This window comes from Ornithorhynchus anatinus, chromosome 12, assembly GCF_004115215.2.
Source record: "Ornithorhynchus anatinus isolate Pmale09 chromosome 12, mOrnAna1.pri.v4, whole genome shotgun sequence".
NCBI lineage: Eukaryota > Metazoa > Chordata > Mammalia > Monotremata > Ornithorhynchidae > Ornithorhynchus > Ornithorhynchus anatinus.
This window is the reverse complement of record NC_041739.1, coordinates 58,145,424-58,162,611: the sequence shown is the minus strand read 5'-3', so window position 1 is coordinate 58,162,611 and position 17,188 is coordinate 58,145,424. Positions and strand designations below refer to the sequence as shown.

General features: G+C 48.5%; 1 protein-coding gene across 9 annotated transcripts in view; it reads left to right on the top strand.

The window, feature by feature from the left end:
• The window catches only part of EXOC1 (exocyst complex component 1), a 50,713-nt gene that overhangs the window by 26,720 nt on the left and 6,805 nt on the right, over window positions 1-17,188 (top strand). For 6 of the 9 annotated variants that reach the window (XM_029076624.1, XM_029076621.1, XM_029076623.1 and 3 more), the window contains 7 exons: window positions 1,753-1,858; window positions 7,577-7,621; window positions 8,526-8,689; window positions 11,272-11,382; window positions 12,611-12,687; window positions 14,418-14,646; window positions 15,340-15,523. In XM_029076624.1, coding sequence (XP_028932457.1) covers window positions 1,753-1,858; window positions 7,577-7,621; window positions 8,526-8,689; window positions 11,272-11,382; window positions 12,611-12,687; window positions 14,418-14,646; window positions 15,340-15,523 — 916 coding nt within the window. The remainder of the gene's footprint in view (window positions 1-1,752; window positions 1,859-7,576; window positions 7,622-8,525; window positions 8,690-11,271; window positions 11,383-12,610; window positions 12,688-14,417; window positions 14,647-15,339; window positions 15,524-17,188) is intronic. The other 3 variants (XM_029076626.1, XM_029076625.1, XM_029076622.1) reach the window with 1 other exon arrangement.

Genomic DNA, 17,188 nt, shown 5'->3' with positions numbered 1-17,188 from the left:
GCCTCAATTTCCTCATCTGTAAAGTGGGGGAGCCATTCTCCAAGCACTTAGTCCAGTGTTCTGCACACAGTTTGCGTTCAATAAATGCGATTGATAGATTGGGGAATATCAGTACTTGCCTGTCCCTACCTCGCAAGGTGGTCATGATAGTGGTAATACAGGGCCAAAGAAGTGGAAGCATTTGTAGAATATGAAAGTGCTAGGGAAATTCCAGGTGGCACGTGCCCCATTTCCCAATGCAATAATCCTTTTTATTGCTTCTTCAAGTGTGGGTAGCAAAACTGGACAAATTCCTGAGGTCTGACACTAGCAATTCAGAGCATCTGCCCTCTGACTCGGATATCGTAAGCCAAACCTTTCTTAATCCAATCCACAACGATGAGGACTGTTTTATTCGTGACATCATATTACGAACTCACACGCAATATGGGGTCAACATTGCTTCCCCAGGTCAGTTTCCCCTTTATTCTGTCCCGGTTTTGTGGATTTGGTCCTTGTCCCTGTTGAATTCTGGCCTGTTTTGGTAGCACCATTTTTCTAAGTCACCAGGCCGAAGGGTCAGCGGCTGCGCCCATTGGAAGGGTCGCCCACAAAGCTAATGACCACATCTCAGTCCCCTTGTCCAGTTTGAGAATATTGCACACTCTGAGTCCATCAACCAGTGATATTTATTGAGCGCTTCCTGTGGGCGGAGCACTGTTTTAAGTGCTTGGGACTGTTCAATACAACAGAATTGGAAGACAAGTTTCCTGCCGAATCCCAATCCCTGTCAGTCCTTGAGTGGACGAATGGCCTGTACTAATGTAATAATTATATAATGGACTTCTCCCAGGAATGTCATTTGATCGCAGGTTTGACCTCTCGACAAACCACATGTTCCACCTTGCCAGGTACCGTACTAAACACTGGGGTGGATACAAGCAAATGGGATTGGACACAGTCCCTGTCCCACATGGGGTTCACAGTCTCGATCCCCATTTTACAGATGAGGTAACTGAAGCCCAGAGACATGAAATGACTTGCCAAAGGTCACCCAGCAGACAGGTAGTGGAGCGGGGATTAGAACCCTTGACTCTCTGACTTGCAGGCCCGTGCCCATGCTCTAGCCATCACGCCATGCTACTTCTCTACCCCAGTGCTTAGAAAAGTGACTGGCACAAAGTAAGAGCTCAATTACCATAAAAAATTACTATAAATGGACAAGGTATTCATTTATGTAAAATAAGAGATGGGGAGCTATCCCATTAAGACATAAAAAGCTAAAAATCAATCCATCAGTAGTATTTGAACGCTTACCGTCTGCAGAGCACCATACTGAGCGCTTAGGAGAGTACAGTACAACAGAGTTGGTAGACCCTTCCACTGCCCACAACGAGCTTACAAATCTTCCTGCATTAATATAAATTTAGTGTGGTATTTCCTTTCCTGTAATTTAGATAGGTCACTCTCAGTTCCGGGAGCCTGAAAAATGATGAGTGGAGGGATTTCAGGTCACCTCTCTGGGTGGTTAATCCATCACTTGCTATTTATGGGACACTTATTTTGTGCATAGCACTGTCCTGAGAGCTTGGGAGAATACATTTGGTAGACATGATAGCCCCCAGTGCAGGGGAAAATGTTTCTGTTACATATACACTTTTAACCTACAGTTATATTCAGGTTATCCTGAGAAGATTTCCCTGCCTTTCATGATTTCAAAATCAGTCACAAGATACATTCTGAATGTTCTTTTCTTAAAAATTACTTTTAAAGAATTACATGGATTATTTGTCCCGGCTGTACGAAAGAGAAATCAAAGATTTCTTTGAGGTGGCGAAGATCAAGATGACTGGCACCACCAAAGAAAGCAAGAAGTTTGGTAAGCCAGGCCAGTTCTCGTACTCTAATTCCCTTCCCCCACTGCCTCCCCAGGGTTTCTTGTATGTGTTTTTCTCGCTTTTCAATCGGTCAGTCAACCAACCAGTAGTATTTATTGAACTCCTACCGCACGCCGTGCACCTTATTAAGCGCCTGGGAAAGTACAAGGGGAGTCAAAGGCACAGACTCCACCCACCAGGCGCTTCCTTCATTGAGTCTTCTGAGGCACGTGAACAAAGTCCAAGGTCAGATGATTCCACTGGACTCGGGGTACCCAAAAACCAGCAAGACTGATTTATAGACAAGACCATAAGGGAAAGCCATTAGTTGCAACCTAAAAGGGTACCCTGCGCTTGAATAGAAATGTTCGCTTATCGGCTGGAAGTCGGAGGTGGTAGCTCAAACCTGCCGTGCGGTTTCATGAAGAAGAAGCTTGGCTCAAAGAGCAAAAGACGGACCCCAGAGGAAACAACGCAGGCCGACGGACGAAAGCCAGAGTTCTGCCCCGGCCACCAGCCCTCTGGCGGCAGAAAACTCTCCCGCCTCCTTGCCCCTCGTGACACCCCGAGGGTCAGCGAACATGGGCCACGTTCTCTGACGGAAATCGGAAACGAGCCTCGGTCGAGGCGGTTTTCTCCACCGCGACTGCAGGATATTTGTTCCTTTTTCTCTGGTGAAGTTAAAACCCGGAATTCAGGCCTCCCAACCTAGCTGTACCTAACCAGGCAGTGAGGAGGAAGGTCGTCTCTACCAAGGCCACATTCTGCTCTTGCGGGGTTTTCTCCCCTCATTCCCTGAGGAGGTGAGGCGTCCTCCCCAAGGTCAGAATTTGGCTTTAGGCCACTCCAAGCCTGCTCTCTTCAGTGTGTCTGCAGAGCCACCCTTTAGAGGAAAGAACTTAGCATTTGCTTTGCAGAGGGAAGCCCTGTCCCTGATCTACTTGGGCAGTGATCAATCAGTCCATCAATCGTATTTATTGAGTGCTTTCTGTGTGCAGAGCACTGTACTAAGCGCTTGGGAGAGTACAGCATGAGAGTTCGTAGACACGTTCCCTCGCCACAATGAGCTCGTGGTCTAGAGAGGAGCTTACAGTCTAGAGGAGAATGTGGGGACTCTCTTTAGGAAAAAATCTGAAAAGCAAAGGAAGAGTCAGTGACTTTGTCTTTAAAGGATAGCACCCTGCCTAAGGTTTTAGCTAGCAAGCTGGTCTCTGAGGACCAGCCTTTTGCTTGTTTTGTTTCAATCAATGGTATTTATTGAGCGCCTATCCTGTGCAGAGCACTGTACTAAGCGCTCGGGGAGAGTACAGTACAACAGAATTAGAAAACGTGTTCCCTGCCCCTTGCAGTTTAGTATTCAGACGCTGTTATAAAAGGAAAAGCCAAATTGCCAGTGTTCTGTGATGAGGAATCGTATCTGCCCATCCGAAAGTTTCCGTTTGTTCGGCTCCGGACCTCCACGTGATGGGCCCTAAGGATTGTCATGGAATCTTAAGGGGAATTTGGGGTCCTGCTTGCTCATCCTAAAAGTGAGCGGCTCCCAAAGAGGTGTGTGTTTTTCTCGTTCTCTTCTTCCCTTCACCTCCGTTGACTTGTAACGCTTCTTCTGAGTTGACCATCCGTTCCCAGAGCCGCTCTGTGTTGGATGTTCGCCGCAAGTGTGTTTGTCACCTCTCGTTAGTGGCTTGATTGTTTGGAGGGGAAAACCCTTTGGCGTCAAAGAAGAGGTCTCTTCCAAGTGTCTTTTGAGCAGCCTTTTAAATCTTGCAACACGGTCTTTCGAGGCTAAGATTCACACTGAGGGAAGTGAATCCCCGGAAGAAAATACTGGTGAGCATCAGAGGTCAAGTTATTATGGCTCGTAGAGCACTTCTTGAAATGATAAAACCCTCTTGACCTATAGGAACCCTAGGCAATCAGTCATTCTCTAGTATTTACTGAACTCCTGCTGTAAGCAGAGCAGTGTACTTAGCATTTGGGAGAATACCCAGAGCATTAAAAGACCTGATTCCTGCCCCTGGACTCTAAGAAGCAGCATGGCTTAGTGGAAAGAGCACGGGCTTGGGAATCAGAGGTCGTGGGTTCTAATCCTGGCTCCGCCACTTGTCTGCTGTGTGACCTTGGGCAAGTCACTTAACTTCTCTGTGCCTCAGTTACCTCATCTGTAAAAATGGGGATTAAAATATGTGAGCCCCACGTGGGACAATCCGATTACTCTGTATCTATCCCAGCACTTAGAACAGTGTTCTGCACATAGTTAGCATTTAACAAATACCATAATCATTATTATTATTATTATTATTAAGTTGGTTGTGGGCAGGGAATATGTCTGTTCATTGTTTTAAGGTACTCTCCCAAGCACTTAGTACAGTGCTCTGCATATAGTAAGCGCTTAATAAATACCACTGACTGACTGCCCTCAAAGAGCATATAGTTTGGCAGGGTGACAGACATAAAATACCATACAGATAGAAGAAAAAAGAGCATGGGAAGGTGGGCGTGTGGATGAGTAAATGCCTAAATCAAAAAATACAGTATTATTTAAGTCTAGTAGAAGTCTTATAGTCGACTGTTCTGAAGGAGCCCACATAAATGCTCTTTTTAAAATGGATGCCAAATGGTCAACACAGGAGCATGGACCTTCCTTTTAAAACTGCATAAAACCCACTCCTCCCCCTCCTCCTGCGTCACTAACCGGAGGAGATAAGGAACTGGATTCTGAGCATGGAATTTGACCGCTGAAAAGCTGTCGCATTCATCATCTTTGGCAAGGAAAGTTAACTTTTCAGCACACCCAAGCTCGGGTTCAGAACGTCCAGATGCTGCAGCCTGAGGAGTCCGAAACACGAGCACCTCAAGATACTTGAATTCCCATTTCCTAAACGGGGTTCAGCTAGCCCGAACCTCGTAAGGTGCAAAGAAATCATGGTTGCATGAACCGAGTTAGCCAGAAAAGCTTCACACACAGTCCGCCCGTTTGATGAATCAGTCGCCTGGGTGCCAGAGTTCCATTTTCCAGGTGTATTCGTGGACCCCTTCCAGAAGGTAAAATCCTGTTTTCCTTCCATGGGGATTCAGTGAAGGATCCCTATGTGGCCAAGAAACTTTTCTCTGAAACGCTCTCATAGATATCTCCTTAGAATTTAAATATCGCTAAATAAGGGAGGGCTGAGTGGAGAGAAACTAGCCATATGGTATTTCTGTACGTGTCCCCGTTTTCCCCCCTCCCCCAACCCCTGATCTGTGTATCTGGTCCCTCATATCTGAACGGTAACCATTCTTTGGCATCCTCAACATTGTGTTTTCTGTTCATTCATGTCCAGGATGATCTCCGGGGCTAGTCTGTCTATCCCACAGCCCAAAAATGCGGGGCTGCATAAGAGTTTATAAGGCCCCGGGTGAAGCTAAGTTGGCCATTCCAAACGGCCCTTATAAATAAAAAGTAGGGGCTCTTAATATAACATGCCCCACAACGGAAAATATCGGGCCTGCACATCTCCTCCTTCTCCTCCCACCTGTCTCCTCAGGATAGGGAGCGCCCGCTTATTGCAAAGAACCACCTGGACCCAGAGTCAGTCGTATTTATTGAGCGCTTCCTGTGGGCAGAGCACTGAACTAAGCACTTGAGAGAATATAACAGAAGCAACGTGGCCTAGTGGCAAGAGCATGGGCCTGGGAGTCAACAGGTCATGGGTTCTAATCCCGGCTCCGCCGTTTGACTGCTGTGTGACCTTGGGCAAGTCATGTAACTTCTCTATGCCTCAATTCCCTCATCTGTAAAATGGGGATGAAGACTGTGAACCCCCTGGGGGACAGGGACTGTCCAACCTGATTAGCTTGTATCTACCCCAGCACTTAGAACAGCTCTTGATATGTAGTAAGCACTTAACAAAACACCATCATTATTATTATTGTTATTTCAGTGCCCGGCACAGAGGAAGCACTTAGCAAAGACCATTACTCTCATTATTATTATTATTGTCCTGGAATTTCAGGATTCGGCAGCAGTTGGCACCGCCTCTGAACCAGAAGCCCGCACCCCAGTCCTCGGTAGCCCAAGTTAATGAGTCATGCCTCCTTTCTCTGGGCCCCCCATCTAGTCACCTCTCTGAAGATAATGCGGGGAAGGAGAACATTTCTTTCTAGTAATGACTTTTTTTCACCTACCTGCCTGGCAAGCGCTTGGCCGGCAACTAGCTTTTTGTCCCATTATTGAAGCCTCGTATGTTCAGTTGTATTTTGGGCCCAGAGAAGGAACGTTTGGGGTCAGTAAATAATAATGGTGCCGGTTCTTGTTAAGCAGTTATGACATGTCAGGCATGCCGGGCAGGGAGAGCTTCAAGTTAATAAGATCAGTCGAAATCTCCACCCCACATGGGGCTCAAGGTCTAAGGAGGAGGGAGAGCAGGGATTTCATCTCCGTTTACAGATGAGGAAACTGAGAAACAGAGAAGTTCAGTCAGTCAATCGAATTTATTGAGCGCTTACTGTATGCAGAGCACTGTACTGAGCGATTGAGAGACTACAGTATAACAAGGAATTGACAGATTCCCTGCCCACAATGAGCTTTCAGTCTAGAGGGGAAGACAGACATGAATAGAAACAAAATTAGAGATATATGGACAGAAATGCTGAGGGGCTGGGAGCGGGGATGAATAAAGGGAGCAAGTCAGGCCGATGCAGAAGGGAGTGGGAGAAGAGGAATGGACTGCCTAGGGTCTCACTGCAGGCGGAGGCGGAATTAGAACCCAGGTCTTCTGATGCCCAGGCCCGGGCTCTTCCCAATAAGCCATATTGCACCTCAATGATAGTAGCAGTGATATCTGTTGACCAGTCACCGGGTCCGGTGCACTGTACTGAGCGCTTCGTAGAGTGGTTTCAGGTCTCAGTCGGTCAGTTAGTCGTATTAATTAATAATAATAATAATAATGTTGGTATTTGTTAAGCGCTTACTATGTGCCGCGCACTGTTCTAAGCGCTGGGGTAGACACAGAGGAATCAGGATGTCCCACGTGGGGCTCACAGTCTTAATCCCCATTTTACAGATGAGGTAACTGAGGCACAGAGAAGTGAAGTGACTTGCCCACAGTCAGCTGACAAGTGGCAGAGCTGGGATTCGAACTCATGACCTCTGACTCCAAAGCCCGTGCTCTTTCCACTGAGCCATGCTGCTCTGCATGGCTGCATTAATTGAGCGCTTACTATTTGCAGAGCACTGTACTAAGCGCTTGGGACTACCGGTGCTGCCTGTGGGCTCTCCAACTGCCTTCACTGACTAGGGTTCTCTCTCAGGGAGGCAGGCCCCTCTGTCCAGTAGGAGAGAGACAATCCCCACTGGATTCTCGATCAAATGTAATTTTGATTAAGCGCTTGGCATTTCTTCCAAAGACCCACCTCCTCCCAACCGTCTCCCGATTGAGACCACCATCGTAAAGCTTCTTTCAAGATTTTGATTCTGAAAAAGCGATTGCTTAATCAATGGAAAGATGTAGATCCAATATTGATGGGGGTCGGGGAGGGGAACAGTTTCCCCGGAGGGCTTTCTCGATCGTCAGTTTGCCTGACTAAACCCATGTTTGCGACTGTATTTCCTTGCCGCTCACTGTTCTCTGCATGTGTCTCTCGAACTAGAGCTTAACTCCGTCCGGTGCATGGTTTGTGCCAGATGCCGTTTATTAACTTGTCTTTGTCTTTGATGCTCACAACCTAATCCATCCCAGCCACCCTGCCTCGAAAAGAAAGTGCTGTCAAACAAGAAACAGAGAGTGAGTATGACCGGTGGGCTAGTGGAAATTCTCAATGCATGTTTGTTCTATGTGTAGAAATCAGTTACGTGTCACGAGAACACATTAACAGCAGAATTTGTCGAGCCCACCCCGATTTGGAGGTATTTGGAGGGGGAGAGCAAAAAAATCCTTCGGCGAACGGTAAGGCTGCAGTTGAGCAACACGGGCCGGGCCCAGTTTCGGTACTCGTCCGGGCAGTAGAGAGGACGGATCTGAGGCAGCGATCTCTGACCCAAATGACCGTGACACTTTGGCGCTCAAGCTGCAGTGAGCGGGGTTTGGTTAAAGGTTTGTGGTTAGAGCCGGGCACCTCATCAGAGCGATGGTTTTCTCCCTCCACGTCTCAAATCAGGCAAGACGCTTGAACTAAGCGGAGCCGGTGAACTGAGAAAAACAGCACAAAGCGTGGGTAGCATTCCCCGTCCCCCTCCACCCCCGGCCACGGCGTACCCATTTCCGGTCACTTTCGGCCTCTCTTCCTCTGCCGTCCGCTCTCACCTAACCGCGTTTAGGTCTCGGCCCGGGAGCGACCGGAAGACGTCCGTTGAGCCGCGTGCTCCGGTCCGGACCCGGGCCAGCCTGGAGAAAGCTCCCGGGGTTCTGAGAGCCGGGCGTGCCGACGTCTCCGGTCTCTCCGGAACCCGAGCCGCCCTCGTTGGCTATTGTATCCGTTCTGAGACTGTCTTTTAGATGATGTTGGCTTTATAAGGCTGTTGGGTTATGGAATAGGCACCTCATTTAGAAAGTGCAAAATGGTCCCTCTTCCAACTCGGGAGTGGAGAAGAAGAAGAAGCGGGGGGGAATTCTTGTATGCCGGATGCCATCTTTGCTCCCCCCCCCGCAAGACCAAGTGGCCATCTTGCAGCATCGGGTTATTCCGTAGGTCTCCACGGAAGCTCTGGGAAGTTGACCGGATCCACTTCCAGCCTCAATAAACTGTCGGTGCAGAGTTCCGGGAACCGCCGATCTCAGTCCTCCTCCCTGTTGGATATGGGAAACATGTCTGCCTCCGATCTCGACGTCGCCGACAGGACCAAATTCGATAAGGTAAAACGAGCCTCGCGTTGGCCCCCGAAAAGAGCTGTGTGATTTATAACGCTGCACGTTCTGTGGTGAATCACTTCAGGAGGCGGGTATCTGGGAATGTGGAATGCCACTGGGCAAGGAGGGTGTTGGACAGAGAAGTGGAGGGAGTGAATTTGTGTGGGTATGTGTGAGAGAGAGAGAGTGTGTGTTTGTTGGGGGGGTGAGGGAGAGGAGTGTTTGTGTGTGTGTTTGTGAGTAAAACTAGGGTTTAGACTGTCCAAAGCTATCAAATTTATGTCTGTCTTTAGACATGAATTTGATAACTTTGGACAGTCTAAACTCTGAGTGGTGGGAGTATGTGGAAGAAGAAGAGCCAGAGGACTCACTTCTATCTCACAATCCCTTTTTAATTTTTTTATGGTATTTGTTATGTGCTTACTGTGTGCCAGGCACTGTACTAAGCTGTGGGGTAGATACAGGATAATCAGGTTGGCCACAGTCCAAGTCACATGGGGAGCTCACAGTCTTCATCCCCATTTTGCAGATGAAGTAACTGAGGCCCAGAGAAGTGAAGTGACTTGCCCAAGGTCACCCAGCAGACAAGGAGCAGCACCGGGATTAGAACCCAGCTCCTCAGGAGGGATGTAGTTCAAAGGCTTTCCAGGAGAGCCCTGGAATAGATTTTCTGGGGGCCCCTGAGGGCATGTGATCTCCGTTTTATTGAGTGCAGGCACTTTGAGGATTTACCTAGTTTTTTTGCAACTTAAACATACCTAATTGAACAGTTATTTTTAATGATCCAAATGGCGCTGGAGAATCTTGAAGCCACTCATGGAAATGCATTCCCTTTTGGAATGGCGGGTGTGGAGAGTGGCCCACACAGTCTGTATTTTGTGGTTGTCGGGGAAGGTGGCCTTGGTCGGGGTCACGATTCGACTTTCTACCCACATAAAATTGCTTCCAGGGAGGGTCCCTGGCGGTGGTCCCGTGAAGAAAACTGGACAAGGAGTCTGGACTTAAGCCGGAAAAGCCTTCAGGCCATCCCCTCCGCCTGCACACACGCACGCACCCCCCGACCAGGGTTTCGGTAGCAACAAGGGATTAGGTGGCCACGGCTTCTGCCAAGCTGGGCAGAAAGAGACACAATCCCGATTGTCTTGGAGGAGGGCGAGAACCTCCGGTGGTCCGGGAAGGTTTTCTACTGCCATGGAATCCCTGGTCAAAGGTAAATGTGCTTGTTCATATTAATAATAATAGTTATAAGAATAGTGATAATTGTGACATGGGTTAAGCACTTACTGTGCGCCAAGCACTGAACTAAGTGCTGAGATAGATACGAGATCATCAGGTCCCACATGGGGGTGGGGGAGGGGTCCCACTCTAAGCAGGAGGGAGAACAGGTATTGCCTCCCCATTTTGCAGAGGCACAGAGGAGTGAAGTGACTTGCCCAGGTTCCCCCAGTCAGGATTAGAACCCCGGTCCTCTGACTCGTAGGCCCGGGTTCTTTCCACTGCTGCCAAGCCGTTTCTCTAAAATGAGAACCTTGGACTATTGTTTTGAGCAAGGTATAGCTCTAAACTTCATGAAGTCACCCAGAGTGCAGGGGGGATTATTTAAGGGACTAGGTATACCAGCCAAAGAGGCAGGTACTTGATATTTTTAGTTACTCCAAAAGGAGAGCCTTTTCACTCCTTTTGCTACAGAGGCCCCACTTGAAAATAAAATCCTCTCCATGTTTTTTTCCCAGACATGAGCTCGTTACTGATTTATAGTAACGAGTTGCCCTAGGACGCTCATGAATAAGGGCTTGCAGCTACCTTGGACATCTGTCCCAAATGGTCAAAACCGCTTAGACTTTCGGGATATTTAACAATGTTGAGGCATGAAGAAGGTGATTTCCAAGGAAAAAAACACATCTCCAAATGAATGTCCTCTTCTCTTCCTCTGTCTTATCTCTGCAATAAACACCCCACTAAATTGAGACTCTGAAATCGGGAAAGAGTAGTTCTTCAAAAGTGGCCGGACTGAGCCATTCGGGGAAAGAAGAGAAGAAGGAAATTATCTTCCTCCTCCCCCTCCTCCTCTTCCTCTCCTCCTCATCAATGGTATTTATCGAGTGCTCACTGTGTGCAGGGCACTGTACTGAGCGTTTGGGAGAATACAATCCAACAGAGTCAGTAGACACATTTCCTGCTCACAATGGGCTTGCAGTCTAGACGCGGAGACAGACGTGAATATAATTAAATAATTTATAATATATAATTTATGGATACTCCTCCGCAAAGGGGTCTTTTCCGAGGCCCCCCTGCTCCTTCTCCCCAAAGCTTCCCCCCCAGCTGCCTTGGCCTCCACAGGAATATCCAGTAACCCACCCCCCTCCAGCCTTGCCCAGTTAATATCCCGTGCAGCCTACACCTACCCCTTAAGTCCCGTGCTGTCTCAGGGGTGCTGTGTGAACGCTCCCCATCTTTCAGTCATTATGGGGACTCAGCTAAGGCTGCAGAGAGAAAGCAGGCGCCCTTAGCCAAAGAAATAAAAAAATAAGTGGCAATCTCAGTGTGAGTCTCGCGTTTCATTGCCCGGTGCTCTTTGTTCCCTTTAGATATTTGAACAGGTCCTAAGTGAACTGGAGCCCTTGTGTCTGGCCGAGCAAGACTTCATCAGTAAATTTTTCAAACTGCAGCAGCACCAGAGCATGCCGGGCCCGGCAGCGGTAAGGTTTCCCATCACCTGGGCCCACTGAGCTCTGAACGATTCTGACGTTTAACCCAGGGCCCGCTCCACCCCATCCCCGGCAATTAGGCGCTTTGGGAGTTTTGCAAGATGACAGAGTTGGAAAATCCCCTGTATTTTTCTCGGGTCTTTCTCCTGACAGAATAGAGAGATATTTCCTGAATTGCATTTACAGAGGTTTGTTGGAATGGTGCGCTGAAAAGTGGACAGACTGCTTTTCTTTCTTTTTTTGAAGCAGAAAAGGAGAAAGTGTCAACTGCATTTATCAATACGGTCAAACCTTGTTAATATGGGGTGGGAGGGGAGTTGAGGGGGCGTCAGCTCCGCTCTCTCACTGGTCACTTCCCTTGTCTTTCTGTCCATGGGATTCCACCCCTTCCTCCACCCACCCTCCCCTTGCTCCCTTGTCTCTCTTCCCGGGAGCAGTGGGGGCTTTTCCGGAGTTCTCCGCTGGCAGTACAGGCCCTGGGGCATAGCGCTGTGTGGTAAATAAAACCTTGGTCTGAACGCAGGCCAGTTCTGAAAGAGAGGGGTCTGAATTGGTGAAGTGCTAGAGCAGCTCCTAGCAGGAAGAAACGGTTTTTCAGAGAAGAAAAGGGATTTAAATCCTTGTGGAAAACTAGGTTTTGTGAAAGGTCAAGCTGGGAAAAGCCCAAGTAAAACGATGGAGAAAGTGGGAGAAGTGCCCTCTGAAAATAAATCGTCCTGCTAGTGATTCAGTCAGTCAATCAAGTGTATTTGTTGAGTGTTTACCATGTGCAGGGCACTGTACTAAGCACTTGGGAGAGTACAGTAAAACAGAATTGGTAGACACGTTCCTGCCCACAAGGAGTTTTTTAGTCTAGAGGGGAAAACCAATCAGACAATGGTATCTATCAAGCGCTTCCTCTATGCAGAGCACTGTAATAAGCCCTTGGGAGAGGACAACACAAGAGAGTTAGCAGACACCTGGGTTGATTTCAAGGTATGAAAATGCAAGAACCCGTGAACGTATTAGCCGTTCACCTTCAAGTGAAATATTTTAGCAGAGAACATCTAGATGCCCTAATAGAACGGGAAGCTTAAATTGTAAGCACCCTCATGATGAATTTTCAGGGACAGTTCCGGGTAGTGATTTTAGAGAGCGTTTTAAGGATTAACAGCTGCATTTGAATGACCCTCGATGAACTTGCCTTTTGACTTTGTTAAAAACCCACTTCGCTTTTCAGGTAGATGCAGAAGAAATTGATGGAGGAGTATTCTCTCGCTCACACAATCCAAGCGCCCTGCAGACTGTGTCGTCCGAGTACGTCTATTTATTTGCCATTTTCCTACTAGGAAGCCAAGCTCCTAATTTTTATTTTAATGTATCTGTTAAGCATTTACTATGTACCAGGCAGTGTACTAAGCGCTGGGGTAGATACAAGCCGATCAGGTTGGACATAGTCGATGTCCAACCTGGGGCTCACGTTCTCAATCCCCATTATATAGATAAGGTAACTGAGGCCCAGAGAAATGAAGTGACTTGCCCAGGGTCACACAGCAGACAGGAGGCAGAGCCAGAATTAGAATCCAGGTCCTTCTGACTCCTGGCCCGGGCTCCATCCACAAGGCCACACTACGTCATTTCCCTGGTAAAGCAAAACCAAAAGTTAGCGAGCGCCCTAATTCTTCGGAATCATCATATAGCAACAAGTAGCCTCAAAACCAATCTTATCAGTTCATCAGTCAAAGGACTTTAAGGAGCGCCTTCTGAGTGTACTTTCCAAGCGCTTAGTACAGTGCTCTGCACACAGTAAGCGCTTGATAAATATGAATGAATGATTGCAAGGTACTGTACTAAGTGCTTGGGAGAAGCAGCAGAAAGATTGAGGACAGCCCTCAGCGTGCAGCTGGGTCTTTATGGTGGTTGAGGGGCATATATCCCTAACAGCCCCCCCTGCCCTGGAACCGAGGAGCAGCGGGGCCTAGTGGCCCGGGAGTCAGGAGGACCTGGGTTCCAATCCCTGCTCTGCCACTTAGGCAAGTCACTTCACTTCTGTGTGCCTCGGCATCCTCCTCTGCAAAATGGGGAGCCCCATGCGGGACAGGGACTGTGTCCAACCTAATTAGCTTGTACCTACCCCAGTGCTTAGAGCAGTCCCTGGCATAGAGTAAGCACTTCGCAAATATCATTAAAACGAAAAAACCCCTAGCTCTGCTGTGAGCGTTTCATAAAACTGTAGCCCTCTGGACTCCTGCACATACCATATTAGGGAAGGGTATTGGTCCACTTCTCCGGGGAGTCAAATTTGCGGACCGTGTCCCTCCCCCCTGCCGTTTAAATCATGAGGGAAAGTCCTTTTGAGGGAATAAGGATTTGATTTTCAGCTCCTTGAAGGTAGGGGCTATATAGTTTACGGAGTCTCCCTCATATTAAGCGCTCAGTAAGTACGGTGGCAAGAGGGAAGAATTGAGTGCAGGATTGAGCAATCAGTAAATGGCAAAAGGTGTAAACGTTCATGGATCAAATAGGAAGCACCCTCCGAGATAGCTCACCCCGTCCTTCTTCCAGAGCAATGGTTAAATGGTATTTATTGAGCGCTTACTGGGGGCAGAGCACTGTACTAAGAGCTTGGGAGAGTACAGTTCAGCAACAGTTGACAGATACGTTCCCTGCCCACATCGAGCTTCTAATCTAGAAGGGGAGAACAGTTTGCTAATATGATGTGTTAAGGGCTTACTATGTGCCAGACACTGTTGTAAGCGCTGGGGTAGATACAAATTAATCGGGTTGGACACGATCCCGGTCCCCCGTGGGGCTCACAGTCTTAACCCCCATTTTACCGAGGAGGTAACTGAGGCCCAGAGAAGTGAAGTGACTTACCCTGGTTCACCCAGCAGACAAGTGGCCGAGCTGGAATTAGAACCCAGGTCCTTCTGACTCCCAGGCCCGGTCTCTATCCACTAAGCCATACTGCTTCTGTAGTCGGGGACGAGTTCAACTTCACCTTGCCCTCACCGTCCGTGTCCCGGGGGTTGACGTGTCCCCGACAGGAAAGACATGATCCGCATGATGATGATCAAGATCTTCCGCTGCATCGAACCCGAGCTGAACAACCTGATCGCCCTGGGGGACAAGATCGACAGCTTCAACTCGCTGTACATGCTGGTGAAGATAAGTCACCACGTGTGGACGGCTCAGAACGTGGACCCCGCCTCCTTCCTCAGCACCACCCTGGGGAACGTGCTGGTGACCGTCAAAAGGAACTTCGACAAGTGTATCGTACGTCTCTCCCCCGGCCGTTACCCTCGCCGACAGCCGAATAACCACTCGTTCACCTCTCACTACGGACCAAGCCCCGTGCTCGGCATGGGGTTAGATAAGGGATAGTCAGATACTACTATTACTAATGATAATATTAGTAATAATAATGATAATTGGGATATTGGTTAAGTGCTTACTTTGTGCCAGACACTTTTCTAACCCCTGGGGTGGCTAAATGCCCAAAACACAGGTTCAGATCCTGGCGGGAGAAGGTTTCCTACAGGTTAATGAAGCGTCACTAAAGAGTCTCTGAGGTGACTGCGTGTCTGTCTCAGAGAAGTGTAGTGACTTGGCCGAGGTCACGCAGTGAAGAAGTTGCGGAGCCGGGATTAGAACCCACATCCTTCTGACTCCCAGGCCCGGGCTCTAGCCACTAGCCCAAGCCCGGTTCCCCTGTCCCACGTGGGCCTCACGATCGAAGAGGGAGGGAGAACAGCTAGTGCGTCCCCATTTTATGGCTGAGGAAACAGAGACACGAAGAAGTGAAGCGACCGGCCCTAGGATGCACAGCGGGCAAATGGCCGAACCAGGGTTAGAACCCAGGTCTCCTGGACTCCCAGGCCCAGGCTCCTTCCAATAGACCCCACCGCTTCCCACCCCCCTCCCCGTTGAGCTTGTGGGCCTAACTTCGGTGATTTGTTTGAACGCTAGAGCAACCAAATCAAACAGATGGAGGAAGTCAAGATCTCGAAGAAGAGCAAGGTGGGAATCCTCCTGTTCGTGGCCGAATTCGAGGAGTTCGCGGGGCTCGCCGAGTCCATCTTCAGAAATGCGGAGCGCCGGGGAGACCTGGACAAAGCCTACATAAAGCTCATCAGAGGAGTCTTTAACAACGGTGAGGGCCACTGGGCCTCCCTGGCTAAGCTCTGCTTTCCTCTTCTCCCTCTCCCTCTGCGGTGCCATTTCTCCCTTTATTCATCCCCACGGCGCTTATGTACGTATCGATAATTTTATTTATATTATTGTCTCCCCATCTAGACTGCAAGCTCATCGTGGGCAGGGAATGGGTCTGTTTATAGTTCACGGCCTAGGGGATAGAACATTTGGCCTGAGAGTCAGAAGAACCTAGGTTCTAATCCTGGCTCTGCCGCTTGTTCTTCTGTGTGACCTTGGGCAAGTCAGTTGTCTTGGGGCCTCAGTTACCTCATCTGTAAAATGGGGATTAAGTCTTGTGAGTCCCAAGTGGAACGGACACTGTGTCCACCCTGATTAGCTTGGATCTACCCCAGCACTTAGAATAGTGCTTGACACACAGTAAGCGCTTAACAAATACCTTCATCATCATCATTATTATTATCATTATAGTGTACTCTGCCAAGCGCTTAGTACAGAGCTCTGCACACAGTAAGCGCTTAACAAATACCTTCATCATCATTATTATTATTATCATTATCGTGTACTCTCCCAAGCGCTTAGTACAGAACTCTGCACACAGTAAGTGCTTAACAAATACCTTCATCATCATCATTAATATTATCATTATCATGTACTCTCCCAAGCGCTTAGTACAGAACTCTGCACACAGTAAGCGCTTAACAGATACCTTCATCATTATTATTATCCTTATCATGTACTCTCCCAAGCACTTAGTACAGAGCTCTGCACACAGTCAGCGCTTAACAAATACCTTCATCATCATTATTAATATCATTATCGTGTACTCTCCCAAGCGCTTAGTACAGAACTCTGCACACAGCGCTTAACAAATACCATCATCATCATTATTATTGTCATCGTGTACTCTTCCAAGCGCTTAGTCCAGTGCTCTACACACAGGAAGCGCTCAATAAATACGATCGACGGACTGACCGGTTGGGCCCGGAGACCCTCTTCATCGGGCTTGCGTTTGACGGTGGCCGTGGTGCCCGAGGGCTTATAAATCGCTCCCATCGATCCCGGGCCAGCTGTCGGGTGTCTAATTTAAAGTTTAGCCATCCGCCCCGTCCCGGGAAGACTTGTCCGGTTAGAATCCCCAACATTGGCCACGAGGAGCCTTTATTTGGTAACCTCTCTGTTGGGAGTGGCTTCTCTTCAAGGTTCCAGCTGGCTTGCTTATTATAGACGCCCTGTCGCCCCGGAGAGTCTTTAGCGATGCTTCATTAACCGCTAGAGAACCTCCCCCCTCCGCCGGGGATCTGGACCTGTGTTTTGGCATGTATATTGCTTGTCAGTTTTTTCTTTCGGTAGGAAACTTCCCTGTTCCTGCTCCTTTTACAGAATTCAGGAGTAAGAGCTTGGGACTCTTCAGTCAAGAGACCCAGGTTCAGGTCCCGGTCTTGGCCAGCTGTGTGATGTGGGGCGAGTCATTACAAGTCTCTCGGCCTCAATTTTCTCATTGGTAAATCGGGCATAATAATAATGTTGGTATTTGTTAAGCGCTTACTAGGTGCCGAGCACTGTTCTAAGCACTGGGGTAGATACGGGGTCATCAGGTTGTCCCACGTGAGGTTCACAGTTAATCCCCATTTTAAAGATGAGGTAACTGAGGCACAGAGAAGTT